Genomic DNA, 13183 nt, shown 5'->3' with positions numbered 1-13183 from the left:
GCTCGCCGGGAGGATCAGTCAATGCCGCTGTCATAGCCAGGACTGGGGCAGAGTAGTCATAGAAACAAGTTAAAAATTATAAGCTCGGCACTTTCCTCACATTTTGTTTTTAGGTGATTTAAACAAACAGAACCTAAACTTGGCAACAGTTCACAGTACCTTAATTGAAAATTAAAAAATTAAACCTTCACACCAAGTTTTTCTGGCAGGTCTGCAGAGTGGAATGGAACTTGTACTGATTAAAAAGTGACTTACAGACATGTAAGACTAATTTATTATTCTATAGTTCAGGTTGATGGTATTCAGGTGTTTATCTGTGACTAAAAAGGTAGAAGCTGCTGAAGCCACGAAGAAGAGAACACATCAGAAATATAGCAAGTATAAAGCAGAGAGCACAGAGATGGAACCTCAGATTTCCAGAGTAGCAAAAAACTAAACAGGAAAAATGTGAGGCCAGTATTTTTTCATAAAAGCTCCTCAAAGAACTATAATCCAAAGTTGATGTTGTTCAGTACTAGAATTTAATGGCGTGTAAACAGAGCAGAGATCACACACATGTGCAGCTAACTGTCTGTCTTTAGCAAAAAGTTAAGAATGTTCTTAGCTTTAGGAGCTGTTTTTTGAAAAAAGACAGGCCTCACAGTTTTTGTGAGGACGAACCGTATTACCTGGTGAGGTGGCATGGCTCGCTGATGTGTTTTTAATGGTTTTCACACAACAATGGATGTCTACGGCACAGACCAATAAGATAAACCAGGTTCTGGTTTCACATGGATTGCGGTGAGTAAACAGAGGTCTAGTCATTCTATGAAATGTTTTGAAAACAACAAAAACACAGAATCACTATCCATCATCATAATTTGCCTAATGTCATTAATTAATGTAATTATTATTATTTTTTTTATTGTTTGTTGTTTTTTGTTGTTCGGAGTTTGGACCTTGAGTCTGCAATAAAGTTTCTATCTATTAAAATAACAGATAAACAACAGACTCTCACAGTTTTACAGATGAATGCAACTACATGCTGTCAGTGAAAAAAAATGGAAGGAAGTCTTATCTCTAAAAATAACTAGAGGAAATGTAAAGCGAGAAAAAACAAATAGGAACTGCCACATACACTAGAAGCTCTAGATACAAAGTAGCTCTAAGATAGAACCAACCACCTGTCAGTGAAAAATAAAGCAGACAACTTTGGAGCTGTGTAACACCTACTAGAGCTACAACAGGATGAATTAAAGCATTATACCAACAACTGACAACCCCAATACGTATAAACTAGATAAGACGTCACCACTATAGACACTATCGTGATCTTACTGCTCTATCATTAAGCCCTCCTACCTGCTCTCTCTTTGGCTTCTGGGCTGAGCTGGTCCACTGCCTCATTGGATGAAGACTTGTCAGATATATAACCCTCGCTTGAGTCTCTCTTGATTGTTCGACTCTGTTGGAATGACACAAGTTGAGCTGTGGAATTCTGCAAGTACTTACAGACCACGTCTAATCCTGAAATACTGAAGTGCTACAGCATGTAACAGTGACTCTTATGGTAGAAGGCCACGAACATTTGAGATAAGTCTGACCAGAGTCTTCTGAGATGAGGCCGTTATTTTGCAGTTATAAATATACAGTAACTCTTGCCCAGGACATTTCGAACTGTCAGATAATCTAAGTATCACCCTGTTTTTAACCCTGCTGAGGGACAGGTCATTTTACTTTTGCGCGTCTATGTCATCTGATACAATCACAGTTAATGTCGCCAGTCGGGCAAACGTTTTTCTTTCTAAGCAATAGTTATAAAATCCCCATGGAGTAAAGCTTGAAAGAAGGTCACAGAGCAACAGAAAGGCAGCAGCTGTCCAGCGTGAATAAACGTGAGGTTAATGTGCAAGGCGCAAAGGCTCTTAAAGCAACAGGTAAATTAATCAGGAGAAGGAGCAAACTTTCTCTGTCCTGTCTTATCAACACCTTTAATGTTTTTTCACTGCAGTACTTACTTCTAGTGAGTGTGGCCGCTCTCTGGTGGAGTTTTCATGTTCGGGGCTGGTATAAACATCTCCATCCAGGGGACAGGAAGCTCTGGGAGGGCTGTCTGGAAGAGGTGCAGTGGGCACTGGGGGAGGGGGTATACTGAGTCTCTGCTGAAGGTCAAAAACCTGGTCGTGGTGTGTGATGAGAAACTCAACAAATGCAGCCTGGTAACTTGTCTCCAGCAAGGCGATCATCGACATGTCCGTAGTCACAAGAGGGCGCAATAGTGTCGGCCCAAACACAATACCCAAGTTACTTGGGGACATCTTGTTCTCATGGTTCTCTGAAACTCTGTAAAGACAGAAAGAAGATTAATTCAAACATAAATTGAGGGTAGGTTTGCTCTCTGAAGTCAAACAGAGGTTTGTGCTATGGTGGACAATTAAGAGAATGTAGTCAGATCTCCTGGATAAATGAGAAGTCTGTCACCCAGCTGCATGCTCACTTTTGCAGGTGAGACATCATGTGCTGCAAAGTGCTGTAGTAATATGGAGGGAGTTTCTGTAGTAGCTTTTGGAGGCTGTAAATGATGTCCATTATCTCATTAGTGTCTGGTGCTGGCTCCCGTTCACTCAAATGCTGAATGGTCTTGCCCACCGCCATGAAATCATTGTATAGGTCAAAGGTTAGTAAGGGCTCCGGGAGCTGTAAGAAATAATAGTGAGATTAGAAAGATTAGTAAGAAAAGTGACGTCCTTAGTCAAAAATACTACTCATACAATCAGCCTATTCAGTACAGTGAAGCTCATTTAGCAGTGAGTCCTGTACCTCCTTAAAGAAATGCTTAAGGATTGAGGTGATGTCATGCGGAGAGAGGTCAGAGAGGTCCACTTGCTCCTTTTGCATCTCAAAGGCCTGACAGAGCTTCTGGATGCGAGGTTTGGATCCACTCACACGATACACGCCCTGAGAAGAGAAGGAGAGCAGAAAACAACCATAAGTCCACAGCTAACACCTGACACCCGCTGCATTTGTGGTCGCTATGCAAAACAATACCTGGATTGAGAGAGCGCGACTCTCAATCTCAGATGTGCAGCGTAGTACCACAAAGGGCACCTCGTCTGGCCTGTCACCTGCCAGCAGAGAGAGGTCCACCCCAAACACAGTCCCCTTCCTGTTCTCACACTCAAGCTGACAGACCTCCATGCATTTCCTGTGCAAAGCCATCCCACACTTAAGGTGAGAGAGGGAGAGAATAATTACTGTGACAATCTCGCCTCAAGCCACTGATGATCTGCCCATGTCAGTCAGATGCCCTGTTATTTTCCATGTGTAACTCTTCATACCTCCTCACATTCAACCCCATTCACAACAATGTAGTTGTCACACTGCTTGCATTTGATCATCTTGCTCTTTGTCTTTCTGAGTTGGTGTGTTAGTGCAGCTCGTGAAAGTGTGCGCACTTTGACTGGCTGACCATCAGTGTACTCTGTAGGGAGACAGGAAGAATATGATGGGTTAAGAATAATGACTCCAGTGAAGTATTCAAATCAGAAATGGATAAAAAGGGAATAACAGACCTGATTCTGATGTCCCATCACGGTCATCCTGGTCGTCTGATGACACCGTCAAGGTGGATGGGGTTTTAGGCAGCCTCCTATTAAGATGAGCTTGAATTTTGCATTTCCATAGGGCACAGACACAACAGAGGAGGTTAAACAGGTTTATCTCTGCAAAGGTTTTACATGAATGTGAAAGAAAAGTTATGGCTTACCAGGACTGGACAAAGATTCCAAACTACCTCCAAAACTCTCACTGTCACTGTACCCCATTTTCTCTACGATGAATAAAAAAAGAATTAAATTTAAGAGGAGAATTTGTCTGTTAATATAAACATATTTAATTGTGGGGATCCTTACTGCTGTCACTGGATCTTCTATAAGGAATGTCGTCTATCACCGGGGGCAAGTCCTGAGGATTGCTGGTTTTTCGTTTGTTCCTTTCAAATAAAGAGGACAGCAACAGTAATTTTAATGAATGAAGTATTAGTAGAAGCACATAAAAGGTATCAGTTTTTATCACATTTAAACTGTTTTGACTAAAACGTCTTATAACAAAGCAGGTTTACTACACTGACAGATATTAACTGCTTCCACCAAGTATCAAATTAAGACCGAGCACATGCACACACACATCCAAGGTATCTGGTTTTCTTTTAACACACTGTCATTCATAATTAGCTCTTTGTTTTCATCCATTCATTTTCATTTCTTGCCTTGAACAACAAAATTGCACATTTTTTAAAGATGCATAAACTTTTGATATCCACAGTGGAGACCACAGCCAAAGTAACAGCAGAAAGAGTCAGTGGTTAGTTTAATGTACCCTTTGCCCTGAGGAACATACTCCTGGAAGGTAAAGACTTGGAGAGGTTGTTCGGGGCGGTGCTTGCTGAGGATGTAGAGCATGTAGGGTTCACCAGGCTCCAGGCACCTACATTGTGACTCCAGTCTGAGATAGCCGAGGGGAACAGGCTCCATCTGCTGCCGCTGGTAGTAAAACATGTTGACTGTGGCCTGGTGGAGAGAGGAGAGGTGATGTGGAGACAAAACAGTGGTTTTACTGTCCTAATTTATCAAGAACTATACGGATGCAATGTCAGAATACTGCTCTTCTTGTCAATTTTCTTTTTACATCCCCATCATAGAAGTGTTAATGTTACAACAAAAGAAATAATGAAAATACTGTTTTAATACAGTACAAATGACTGATGTATTGAAATTCTACAGCTGTAACCCCTTTACTTGTTGCACTACCTGAGTAGATTATTTTATTCAGGAAGAGACGTATTTATTCGTGTAGCAATGGAGATGGAGGCTTACTATCATCCAACCACAAATATTCATGAATGTGTCATTTCATACACAGAGGGATTCTACAGCAGAGAATCTCATATAATACCAACCTGCTTGACCACAGTATCTCCCTGACAGATGAGCTTGCGAACGTGAGAAATAATTCTCTCCTTGACCTTTATCAACTCATCTTGGTGGATCTTGGCATCGTCCACGCACTGTTTGTACAGAAGCTCTGCCTCCATCACCTAGAGGAGATGGAGAAGAGACCTGAGAGCTGCTATACAATCAAAAATCTGTATCATTTTAAAAATCTGTATCATGAAACATAAAGACACTACCAGCCTCTGGACTAACTGTACCAAAACTGCATTCTACAGTTACATAGCAGTAAGGAGACATTCACCTTAGTCTGGGCTTCATCCTTGGACTTCCGTCTCTTATCCAGTGTTTTGATTCCAGCGGTGTCATCCACAGCTTTAGCAGAAACAGCTTTAGCCTTTTCTAGCTCATCACAGCGCTGAAAGTACTGCTGCCGAGCCTTTTTCAGAGCTGTCACTGCTTCGTTCTGAGACCATGTGAGGAAGACACACAGAAGGAAAAAACACAGATTAGTTTGATTTTACTGTGTCATGTGCAGTCGAACATAAACCTTTAGGCATCAACAGATCATTCTTTCACAGAGGCTGGACTTATGCTTCGGGTGCTTGTTCACACATCCAGTCTGTTGAAATGTCTAAAAATTGAAAGAAAAAGGTTTGACAGTGCAATGAAGTGAACTGCATGTCAGTCAGAAACAAGATTTCTAACTGACTTACCATCCTCCTCTGTTCTCTTGCCCATTGCTCCTTAAACTCTCTGCGCCACTTGTCGATCTCATTCCTCTTGGCAGCCAAGGCCTAAACAAAAGGCCATAGTTACACATTGCCTCAAAAACCCAGAGAGAAATTATCCAAACCTTTTGTACATGAATGTGGACTTTCATACTTGGTAACAGCGGTTATGTATCAGTTCAGAAGTCTTTCTAGAGGCCACACTGTTCTTGATGTCTTGGTCTAGTGCCATGGTGTAGATGTATTGCAGAGGCATAATTTCCTACACAGGCAAGAAAACCTTTAGACAGCTTTTCACTGTAAATATAGCTGAGAAAGGTCAAATGTTACCAGCACAACTCTATTATAGGGCTCACTTCCAGTAACACACAATGATAATCACTTTGTCTGGAACATATCCAACAAACCAACCCGTACCTGTTGTGTAACACTGGCTTTTGCACTTTCAGATGTCTTCATCACATTTTTTGCAAATTCTTGTTCTGTCAACAAAAATCCTTGTTAAGTTTTTCTTCACTGTAAGTGACTCACAAGATATGGTACATCAAGACAAGAACTACACTCTCAAAACAAGTATCAACAAAAACTGAACATTAATAAACAAGGTAGCTGGTGTCTTCTGCTGTTCAGCTTGCATTGTATTACATTTTATTTTTATTTTTCACTTCTATAACTAGATAACTGGCTATAGAGAGGGGAGATCAGAATTCACACCTAAAGTACAGCAGTAAATACAGTATTTTTTTCTTCCTTCATTCATAAAATGGTTACTACTGCTGATTTATACATTATAAATGTGCACAAAGTATGAGATAACTCATGCTCCATAGCCTAGGTTATTGGATGCCTCTTTACTGAAAAGCTCGTCAAACCTCCTGGAGGTTGGGCAGGACATGACTGTGGTGGAGCGCAACCTTTCACCTTATTGGTGGAACTAATTTGCTCAAGTCTGCATTTGAGTCAGCTGTTCATATTAGGAAGAACTACAATAGGAAATGAACTCAGAACCGTTTATTTTCAATGTTTATGCTTGGAACTGTGAAACGGTCCATATACAGTCTGACTGTGGTTCAGTATTACGGGACATTAACAGATTCTAGCACTGCATTTACAGTTCTTGATCTCACTGCTCTTTAAAAATGGACGCTTCAGGGATCTCACAATGTTGCTTTGCTATGTGTAATCCACAGTAGTTTGTGCTGAGCTCCACCCAACATTACTCATCTGTTACTATTGCCTAATACTGCTCCTCACACAGCTAAGCTGCAGAGCTCTATTGCCACTTTATATGTTGATTACTGTCAATACACTTGCATGCTTGACATTCTGTTTGGACACTGGGCACCTATGTAGGTTGATGCAAGGGTAATCGCCATCTATGCAGTCCAAAGACACCCCATCTCTTTTATCACCCTCCTATAACCAGCTAATCTGCCCACTAATCCCTTCTGTGTGTGTGTGTGTGTGTGTGTGTGTGTGTGTGCCCTATAGCTCACTGAAGTGACCACACAACCCACAGATGTTCACACTGGGTGAATTAATAGACAGGCCATGTCATGGCATGATACTTATTCCACCACACTAGTCAACCATTAAACATGTCTGCACTCTTAGATTTGGAGTAATAGATAATCTGCTCTCTGCAGGCCTGCTCAGTACACTACAAATGCCTTTGAATAAGAAGCAACACCTTCTTATGCAAAACTGTAAATAGCCTGAAGTTTAAACAACAAATGTTAGTACTTTTGTAAAATGAATAAATACATGGTCAGTAGAATGACTTTCATGCGACAGTAGAATGACATTTTGTAAGAACCCCATTTATCTGTTTGTGTGCAGTTTATATTCAAATGCATTAGCTTGGCAGACACACAGATATGTTATGACAATAATTTATATTTTACTATTTGCTCTGCCCAGCTGCATGTCCACTTACCCAAAGTGATTCTTTTCTCCATCCAAGCAAGGAGGTCTTTGGCATAGCGGCACCACATCTTGGTATATTGCAGCGCTGCCTCCACTCCATCCTCACTACGACAGAGGGCCAGGTCTGCTTCCTGGGCTGAGAGGGAGTACATCAGCATCAGTGGAGGCTCCATACACTTGGAGCTGTACCTATGGATCACACAGCGTCCATTGGACTACACTCCACAGCTGGCCTCTCCTGGAGGACACAAACAGCCTCCAGCTTCAAAGAAACACCTATCTACTCTAGAGTGACAACCCCCAGCTCTCAGATTTTACCAGACAAGCTAAAAAAATATACCCAAACCCAAACCAGGAAACAATGACTGCATATGACAAGTCATAGTTCCACAGAATAAAGGTCCCATGGTTTCCAATAGCTCTCAGTAACTATACACATCTCTTGCATGCAGACACAATAGATGTATACTGTTGTTGGTTGGCAAAAATCTCTTTAATCAATCACAAGTCTCCCAGTTAACACAAATGGGGATGTGACCCATGAGAGCAAGACCAAATGCAAACAGCTATAGCTAGCTAACTTCCCCCCTTTCCCCTTCCCTTCCTTTTTCTGCTTGGCTCCTCCCTCTCACACTTGTTCACTTCTAGTTAGCTACAAAGAGAAAAACCATGCAGTGACAGCAGAGTCACCAACACCACTCAGTGCCAGTGTGCAGAATCAAAGGCTGCCATGTCACAGCTCTACTGTGGCCATGCAGGCAGGGTGTTGATATCACACCCACAGTGCATGGTTCTTCCTCTGTGACTCACTCCAACACTGTGTGGATGATGTGTGCGTGCCAATCATGTGGTCTCTGCACTCAACACTACTTTCTTCTTTTTCTTTCTCTCTGCATTCCACTTCCAGCGCAAACATTCAAATAAATGTCCATGTGAAAATCTATTAGAACATATCTCCTGTAGCCAAAAGTTAAGAGCACTTTCATGGAACTTTCACTTCTCCTTACTGCCCACGGTGCAGTTTTAAGTATCTGAAGCACTTCCAGAAAGAGTGCAACTCAAGTTCCTCACACACACACACACACACACACACACACGCAGATTTGATTCTGCTCTGTTCATTTTGCACAGCTGCCAAATGCAGTTGGAGTGGTATACAAATCCAACCAGGGCGATATTTTCTTCTCTGTCTTCAAGAAAAATTCATAAAACACAACAGGCAATTCCAGAAGAATGATAGATCAACGCCCATGGTGCACCTCTCTTAGTCGTTCCTCTCTGGGTTTTGTTTCAGGAAATGCTTTGAGAACTTTCAGGAATCAGCCTCCAGACAGAACTCATGCTCATGGCCGTACCCTACTGCACTTAACTGGGGATAATCCTAGTCAGGCGCAGATTGTGGAGCGACAATCTTTAGAGGAGCATCAAGTGAGGTTTACCTCCCTGTGCTTGACTGAGCTGGGGCTGCTGGGTAACACATAAAACCACACTGACAAAGAACATGTTCTAGTAACACAAAATGACTTTCATGTAGTAACATCAGGAATTACATTAAATGGGGTACCGTGTCAGTGATCAGTGGGTGCAGATATGTTTGACCTTGAAGCCAAAAGAAGACTTAAAAATTGTATTTTATGGCCTGAAATGAGAAGAGTTCCCGTGCTACAAGCATCAGTTAGGTATTGACTAGCTATTTTAGTCTTTCTACTGTCAGCCTGAAACATGTCTCTACATCTCTTCATCTGTTATTGTGCTGTGACCTGTAGTTTGAGTCAAACTGAGGTTGGGGTACGTGCCAGCTGCAGCCAGTTTGGACTCTAAGTTTAGAATGTCTTTTTCTTTGTCTTCCCTGTATTTACTGCCTTAGTCTGCGTAACACAAATTCCTCCACTTTCTGTGGACTCCCCTGTCTTTCCCTTGTGTCTTATGTAAAAACTGAGGGCAGCTGTCTCCTGCTTTAATCCACTAATCCTGTTACAACAGGGCACTTACAACTCAGGGCTAATTATAAAACAACAAGAACAGAGTTTAGAAGACACTCTGCTAAAGGTCACAGACTGAGGCTCCTGCACATCATCACATAGTCACAAGATAAACATTCCAAGTTTCTTGTTCACAGAAATGGTGGTGGCATACAGTATAGAGGACACTTTTATTGACTCCTGGTGAGCAGGGCTTGAGAGTTTATACCAACAAGACCTATACTGACACACACACAGACACAAACAGAAATCATACCTGATATGTTTCCATCAGCTTCATTGGTTTCATTTGTCTCAGAGCGTATCTGTGCACAAAACGCATTGTCACTCTGTGGAATGAAAGCACATGTGTACATTACTGGTGTCAGTGTTTAGTAGTGTTGGCAAAATCACTTGAGCTAAAAATTAACATAACCACCAACTTAAATAACAGACATGCAGTAAGTATTTCTTGTACTCATTTTAATAACTGATCTCTTACAGATACGTCATGTTGCTCTGTGAATTCTGTGACGGGTTCAGAGATGGACTGTGTGTCAGAATCTGCCAGCAGATCCTCCCTTGAACTGAACAGAGAAGGAGAAACACATGCAGTCAAAAAGCAAGACCTGAAAAGGCCCCGTGTGTGTTGAGGACCATGCTGTATAAACACACTTACCTGCAGCTGTGTTTCTATGGACATGTTTACCACACACATGAAATCAACAGTGAACATGTTGTTAGGCTGATCAGTATCATACACAAATGTTTTTGGTGCATTTTAAGGTGCAGTGCATTTATTTATACACTTTTGCCAGTTTACTTTACTGCACTTCTGCTCTACAATATTCTGAGATTATATCTGTTTAAAGTCGGTGCTGTGATGCTTGGGCAGATACGTTCCCACAAAAGGAACAGTTTTCAGGCTGTCAAAAAATTAGCATGGATTTTTCCAAGAACTTGCTCCTGTCCTATAAAATAATCCACATAGCTGGACGGTTCTCATCCTGTGTGGCTTCTTATATACTCAGCAAAGCTTACAGCATCTTTGAATGACACCTCTCTAACCACTGAGTTTAGTTTTTCCGTCACAGCGTTCAGACTGAACTTGACAAGCAGAGTGACGCAGGAGACAAGAGAAACATGTGGTTGTAAATGTATAATACTTACGAGGAGATTAAAGATAAATCAAGCTTATCAAAGTCCCTGAAGATTTCACTGTATCGCTTGGTTTCAGATTTATGAGGCACCTTCTTCACATCTGAAATGAGAAACGGTCACTGAAGATTATTGGTATTTTTCCAATGCAGTACTTCTTAGCTGTTCAGCAAAAGGTATCAACTAAATGGCTAATGCACAGCGTAACAACATGCTAAGAGAATGATATAAAACATGCACTGAGACGAATGATTGTGCTAAAAAGTCAAGAAAACAAATCAAACTTGTATTTCCTTCCCTTAGTCAACAGGATTTCCTTTAAATTTCTGTGAAAAAATACTTCTTTGACTGAATGTACACTTCAATATAATGAGGACCACTATGGTACATTTTTATGACAAAACCTCAACCAGTTGTTTTCCCAGTGTTTAACTGGTATTTCACATTGGAGCATACCAAAGGTTAAAAAATTAATGCAACAAACATGAAAAAGCAAACTCTTTCTCTCCCCATTTCGGTCAACCACATCCTGCTTGCAATTTGTATCATGCACCGTAATGCACATGCAGTCCTTGTTTTTCACACCAGCAGCATTTCGGTATAAGAACTGTTTGAGCAAAGCTACAACACAAAGTCATATTCCACTTAATGAGACAAAGCCTCAACAGTTTTTGGTTGCTGTACACAGTACTTGCAACATTCTTTAAGTTTACAAACAATTTATACTCCGGAATTTAAGTCACATGGTGAGAGGTTCCTGAGTAGGAACCTGCAAACACACGTTTTACTAATTGTCTCACTAATTTCATTGACATCTTAAATGAATATTCAGTTCTTTGCTTTAGTAGCAAACATTTCCTGTTAAAAACCAAGGCAGAAGTCAAACACAGCCCCCCCACACAGCCAATATGTCAAAATCAAGAAAGAGTTAAGGAAGTTCACAAATCCTCGTCTGACTAGGATAATGCCACGCAGCACCACAGACCTGATATTAACGAAGAATATCCAGGCACATTGTGCGTACAATATGTTCATACCTACGTCCTAACGGCACTACAGGGGTGTCAGCAAATTTCCCATCAGCGTACAGAACATTTATGTTTCTCGATAGGAGGGTTTCAAAAACAAATGAACCAAAAAAAAAAAGAAAACTTGTAAGTATGTATAGGCCTAATGGACATTTTCTATGAAGTAGAAGGTGACACTTCATGAAAACATCACATCCTCTGAGCTCACCTGTGGCTTGAGATGAATCCTCGTTTGGCACTTGATCTTCCATTTCTACACTATCACCACAGCAGCAACACCCTACCAACACCACTCGCACATCATCTGCCCTTCAGGTCACAGTAGAGTAACACAATAAGGAAGAATATAGTTGAGGTGGCAGGAAACCTGCTCTGCAGTGTATTCATACACTGACACACTCAAGGTAAATTCTTTTCATGCAGCTCTAAACGTTGTGCTCTCAAAATGATCTTCCTCTGGTAGCGGTTGGTTAATGTTTTCACCACTATAGGAAGAGGAAGTGTGTCTTGTTACTTACTTCAGGCCCCACCTACACCACCACACCACACATACTGTATTTAGAAGGTGTTAATTTTGTGTTAGTAAAAAGGTTTCTGATCTTAGTTGTAGCGAAAGTACAAACAGAATGAACGGTGTGTGTTTTGACAGACTGCAGACATTTTGGCCTTGATATTAACAGGTACTAAACCACAAATCACTTTTTGCTTGATGAACAAATAAGTTCATTATGAGCTGGGGTTTGTCCAACATGACAGTCAATACTTGGTTAGAGGTGAATTCAAAACTCACACGTTACAGTTGAAGCAGTGTCTGTAAAATGATGACACCTTTAGGATTAACATGATAAAACATGGGAGAACAAACTACATGCTTGCATACTCAGTTCAACACTATGCGGTATATAAGGTGGAATAAGGTCTCAGTGAATAGTCACTATAACACTGGCATCCCACACAAACTACTAAAGCTCTGCCATAATGATGGACCAAAGTTATAGCATGAAAATTAGTTCTAAAGCATTAGAGAAGTCTTGTTTGAACTATCATACATTTAAATGGCACAAGCAACGTCACTATGATAATATGCATTCTATTACAGTAAAAACAAATTCAACTTTTATTCTTGTTGAAAACAAATGCACCACTTACATTTCTGTGTAAAAATCAGTGGGTGAACGTCCCCCACCAACCCCCTACAGATATCAGTGTCTTGGGAGAACTAGTGTGGCAGAGAAAATAAAGCTAAACATGATGAGGCAAACTTTCCATGTTCTCTGTGGTAGGGGCCTTACATTCAGTCTGGCTCAAACAAGATGCTTAAATTCAGATTTAACAGAGAATGAAGACCTGGAGTGATGTGTGTTTGGATGTGGTTCTTTCTGAAGGGAACTTACATAGCCATGTTCCTCCAAAACCATTAAACCTGAGGCACGTGCAGTGGTTTGTCTCAC

The 13183-nt window shown here is 41.0% G+C and overlaps 1 protein-coding gene across 1 annotated transcript in view; it reads right to left on the bottom strand.

Moving 5' to 3' along the window:
* Positions 1–13167, bottom strand: part of gmip (GEM interacting protein) — a 14379-nt gene extending 1212 nt beyond the window's left edge. The window contains exons 1-21 of the mRNA XM_020610226.1: positions 11941–13167; positions 10717–10807; positions 10049–10133; positions 9824–9896; positions 7596–7721; positions 6077–6141; positions 5814–5921; positions 5645–5725; positions 5233–5394; positions 4937–5074; positions 4357–4547; positions 3891–3970; positions 3746–3808; positions 3552–3641; positions 3318–3460; positions 3028–3204; positions 2800–2937; positions 2477–2676; positions 1998–2322; positions 1342–1444; positions 7–42 (exon numbers count right to left, since the gene is read on the bottom strand). Of these exons, the coding sequence (XP_020465882.1) occupies positions 7–42; positions 1342–1444; positions 1998–2322; positions 2477–2676; positions 2800–2937; positions 3028–3204; positions 3318–3460; positions 3552–3641; positions 3746–3808; positions 3891–3970; positions 4357–4547; positions 4937–5074; positions 5233–5394; positions 5645–5725; positions 5814–5921; positions 6077–6141; positions 7596–7721; positions 9824–9896; positions 10049–10133; positions 10717–10807; positions 11941–11983 (2518 nt within the window). The 5' untranslated portion in view covers positions 11984–13167. The remainder of the gene's footprint in view (positions 1–6; positions 43–1341; positions 1445–1997; positions 2323–2476; positions 2677–2799; positions 2938–3027; positions 3205–3317; positions 3461–3551; positions 3642–3745; positions 3809–3890; positions 3971–4356; positions 4548–4936; positions 5075–5232; positions 5395–5644; positions 5726–5813; positions 5922–6076; positions 6142–7595; positions 7722–9823; positions 9897–10048; positions 10134–10716; positions 10808–11940) is intronic.
* Between the last annotated feature and the right edge of the window lie 16 nt (positions 13168–13183).

The sequence above is a fragment of the Monopterus albus genome, unplaced genomic scaffold (genome assembly GCF_001952655.1).
Source record: "Monopterus albus unplaced genomic scaffold, M_albus_1.0 scaffold105.1, whole genome shotgun sequence".
Lineage (NCBI taxonomy): Eukaryota > Metazoa > Chordata > Actinopteri > Synbranchiformes > Synbranchidae > Monopterus > Monopterus albus.
Note: the sequence above shows the minus strand (reverse complement) of the source record. Positions and strands in the feature narration are given on the sequence as shown.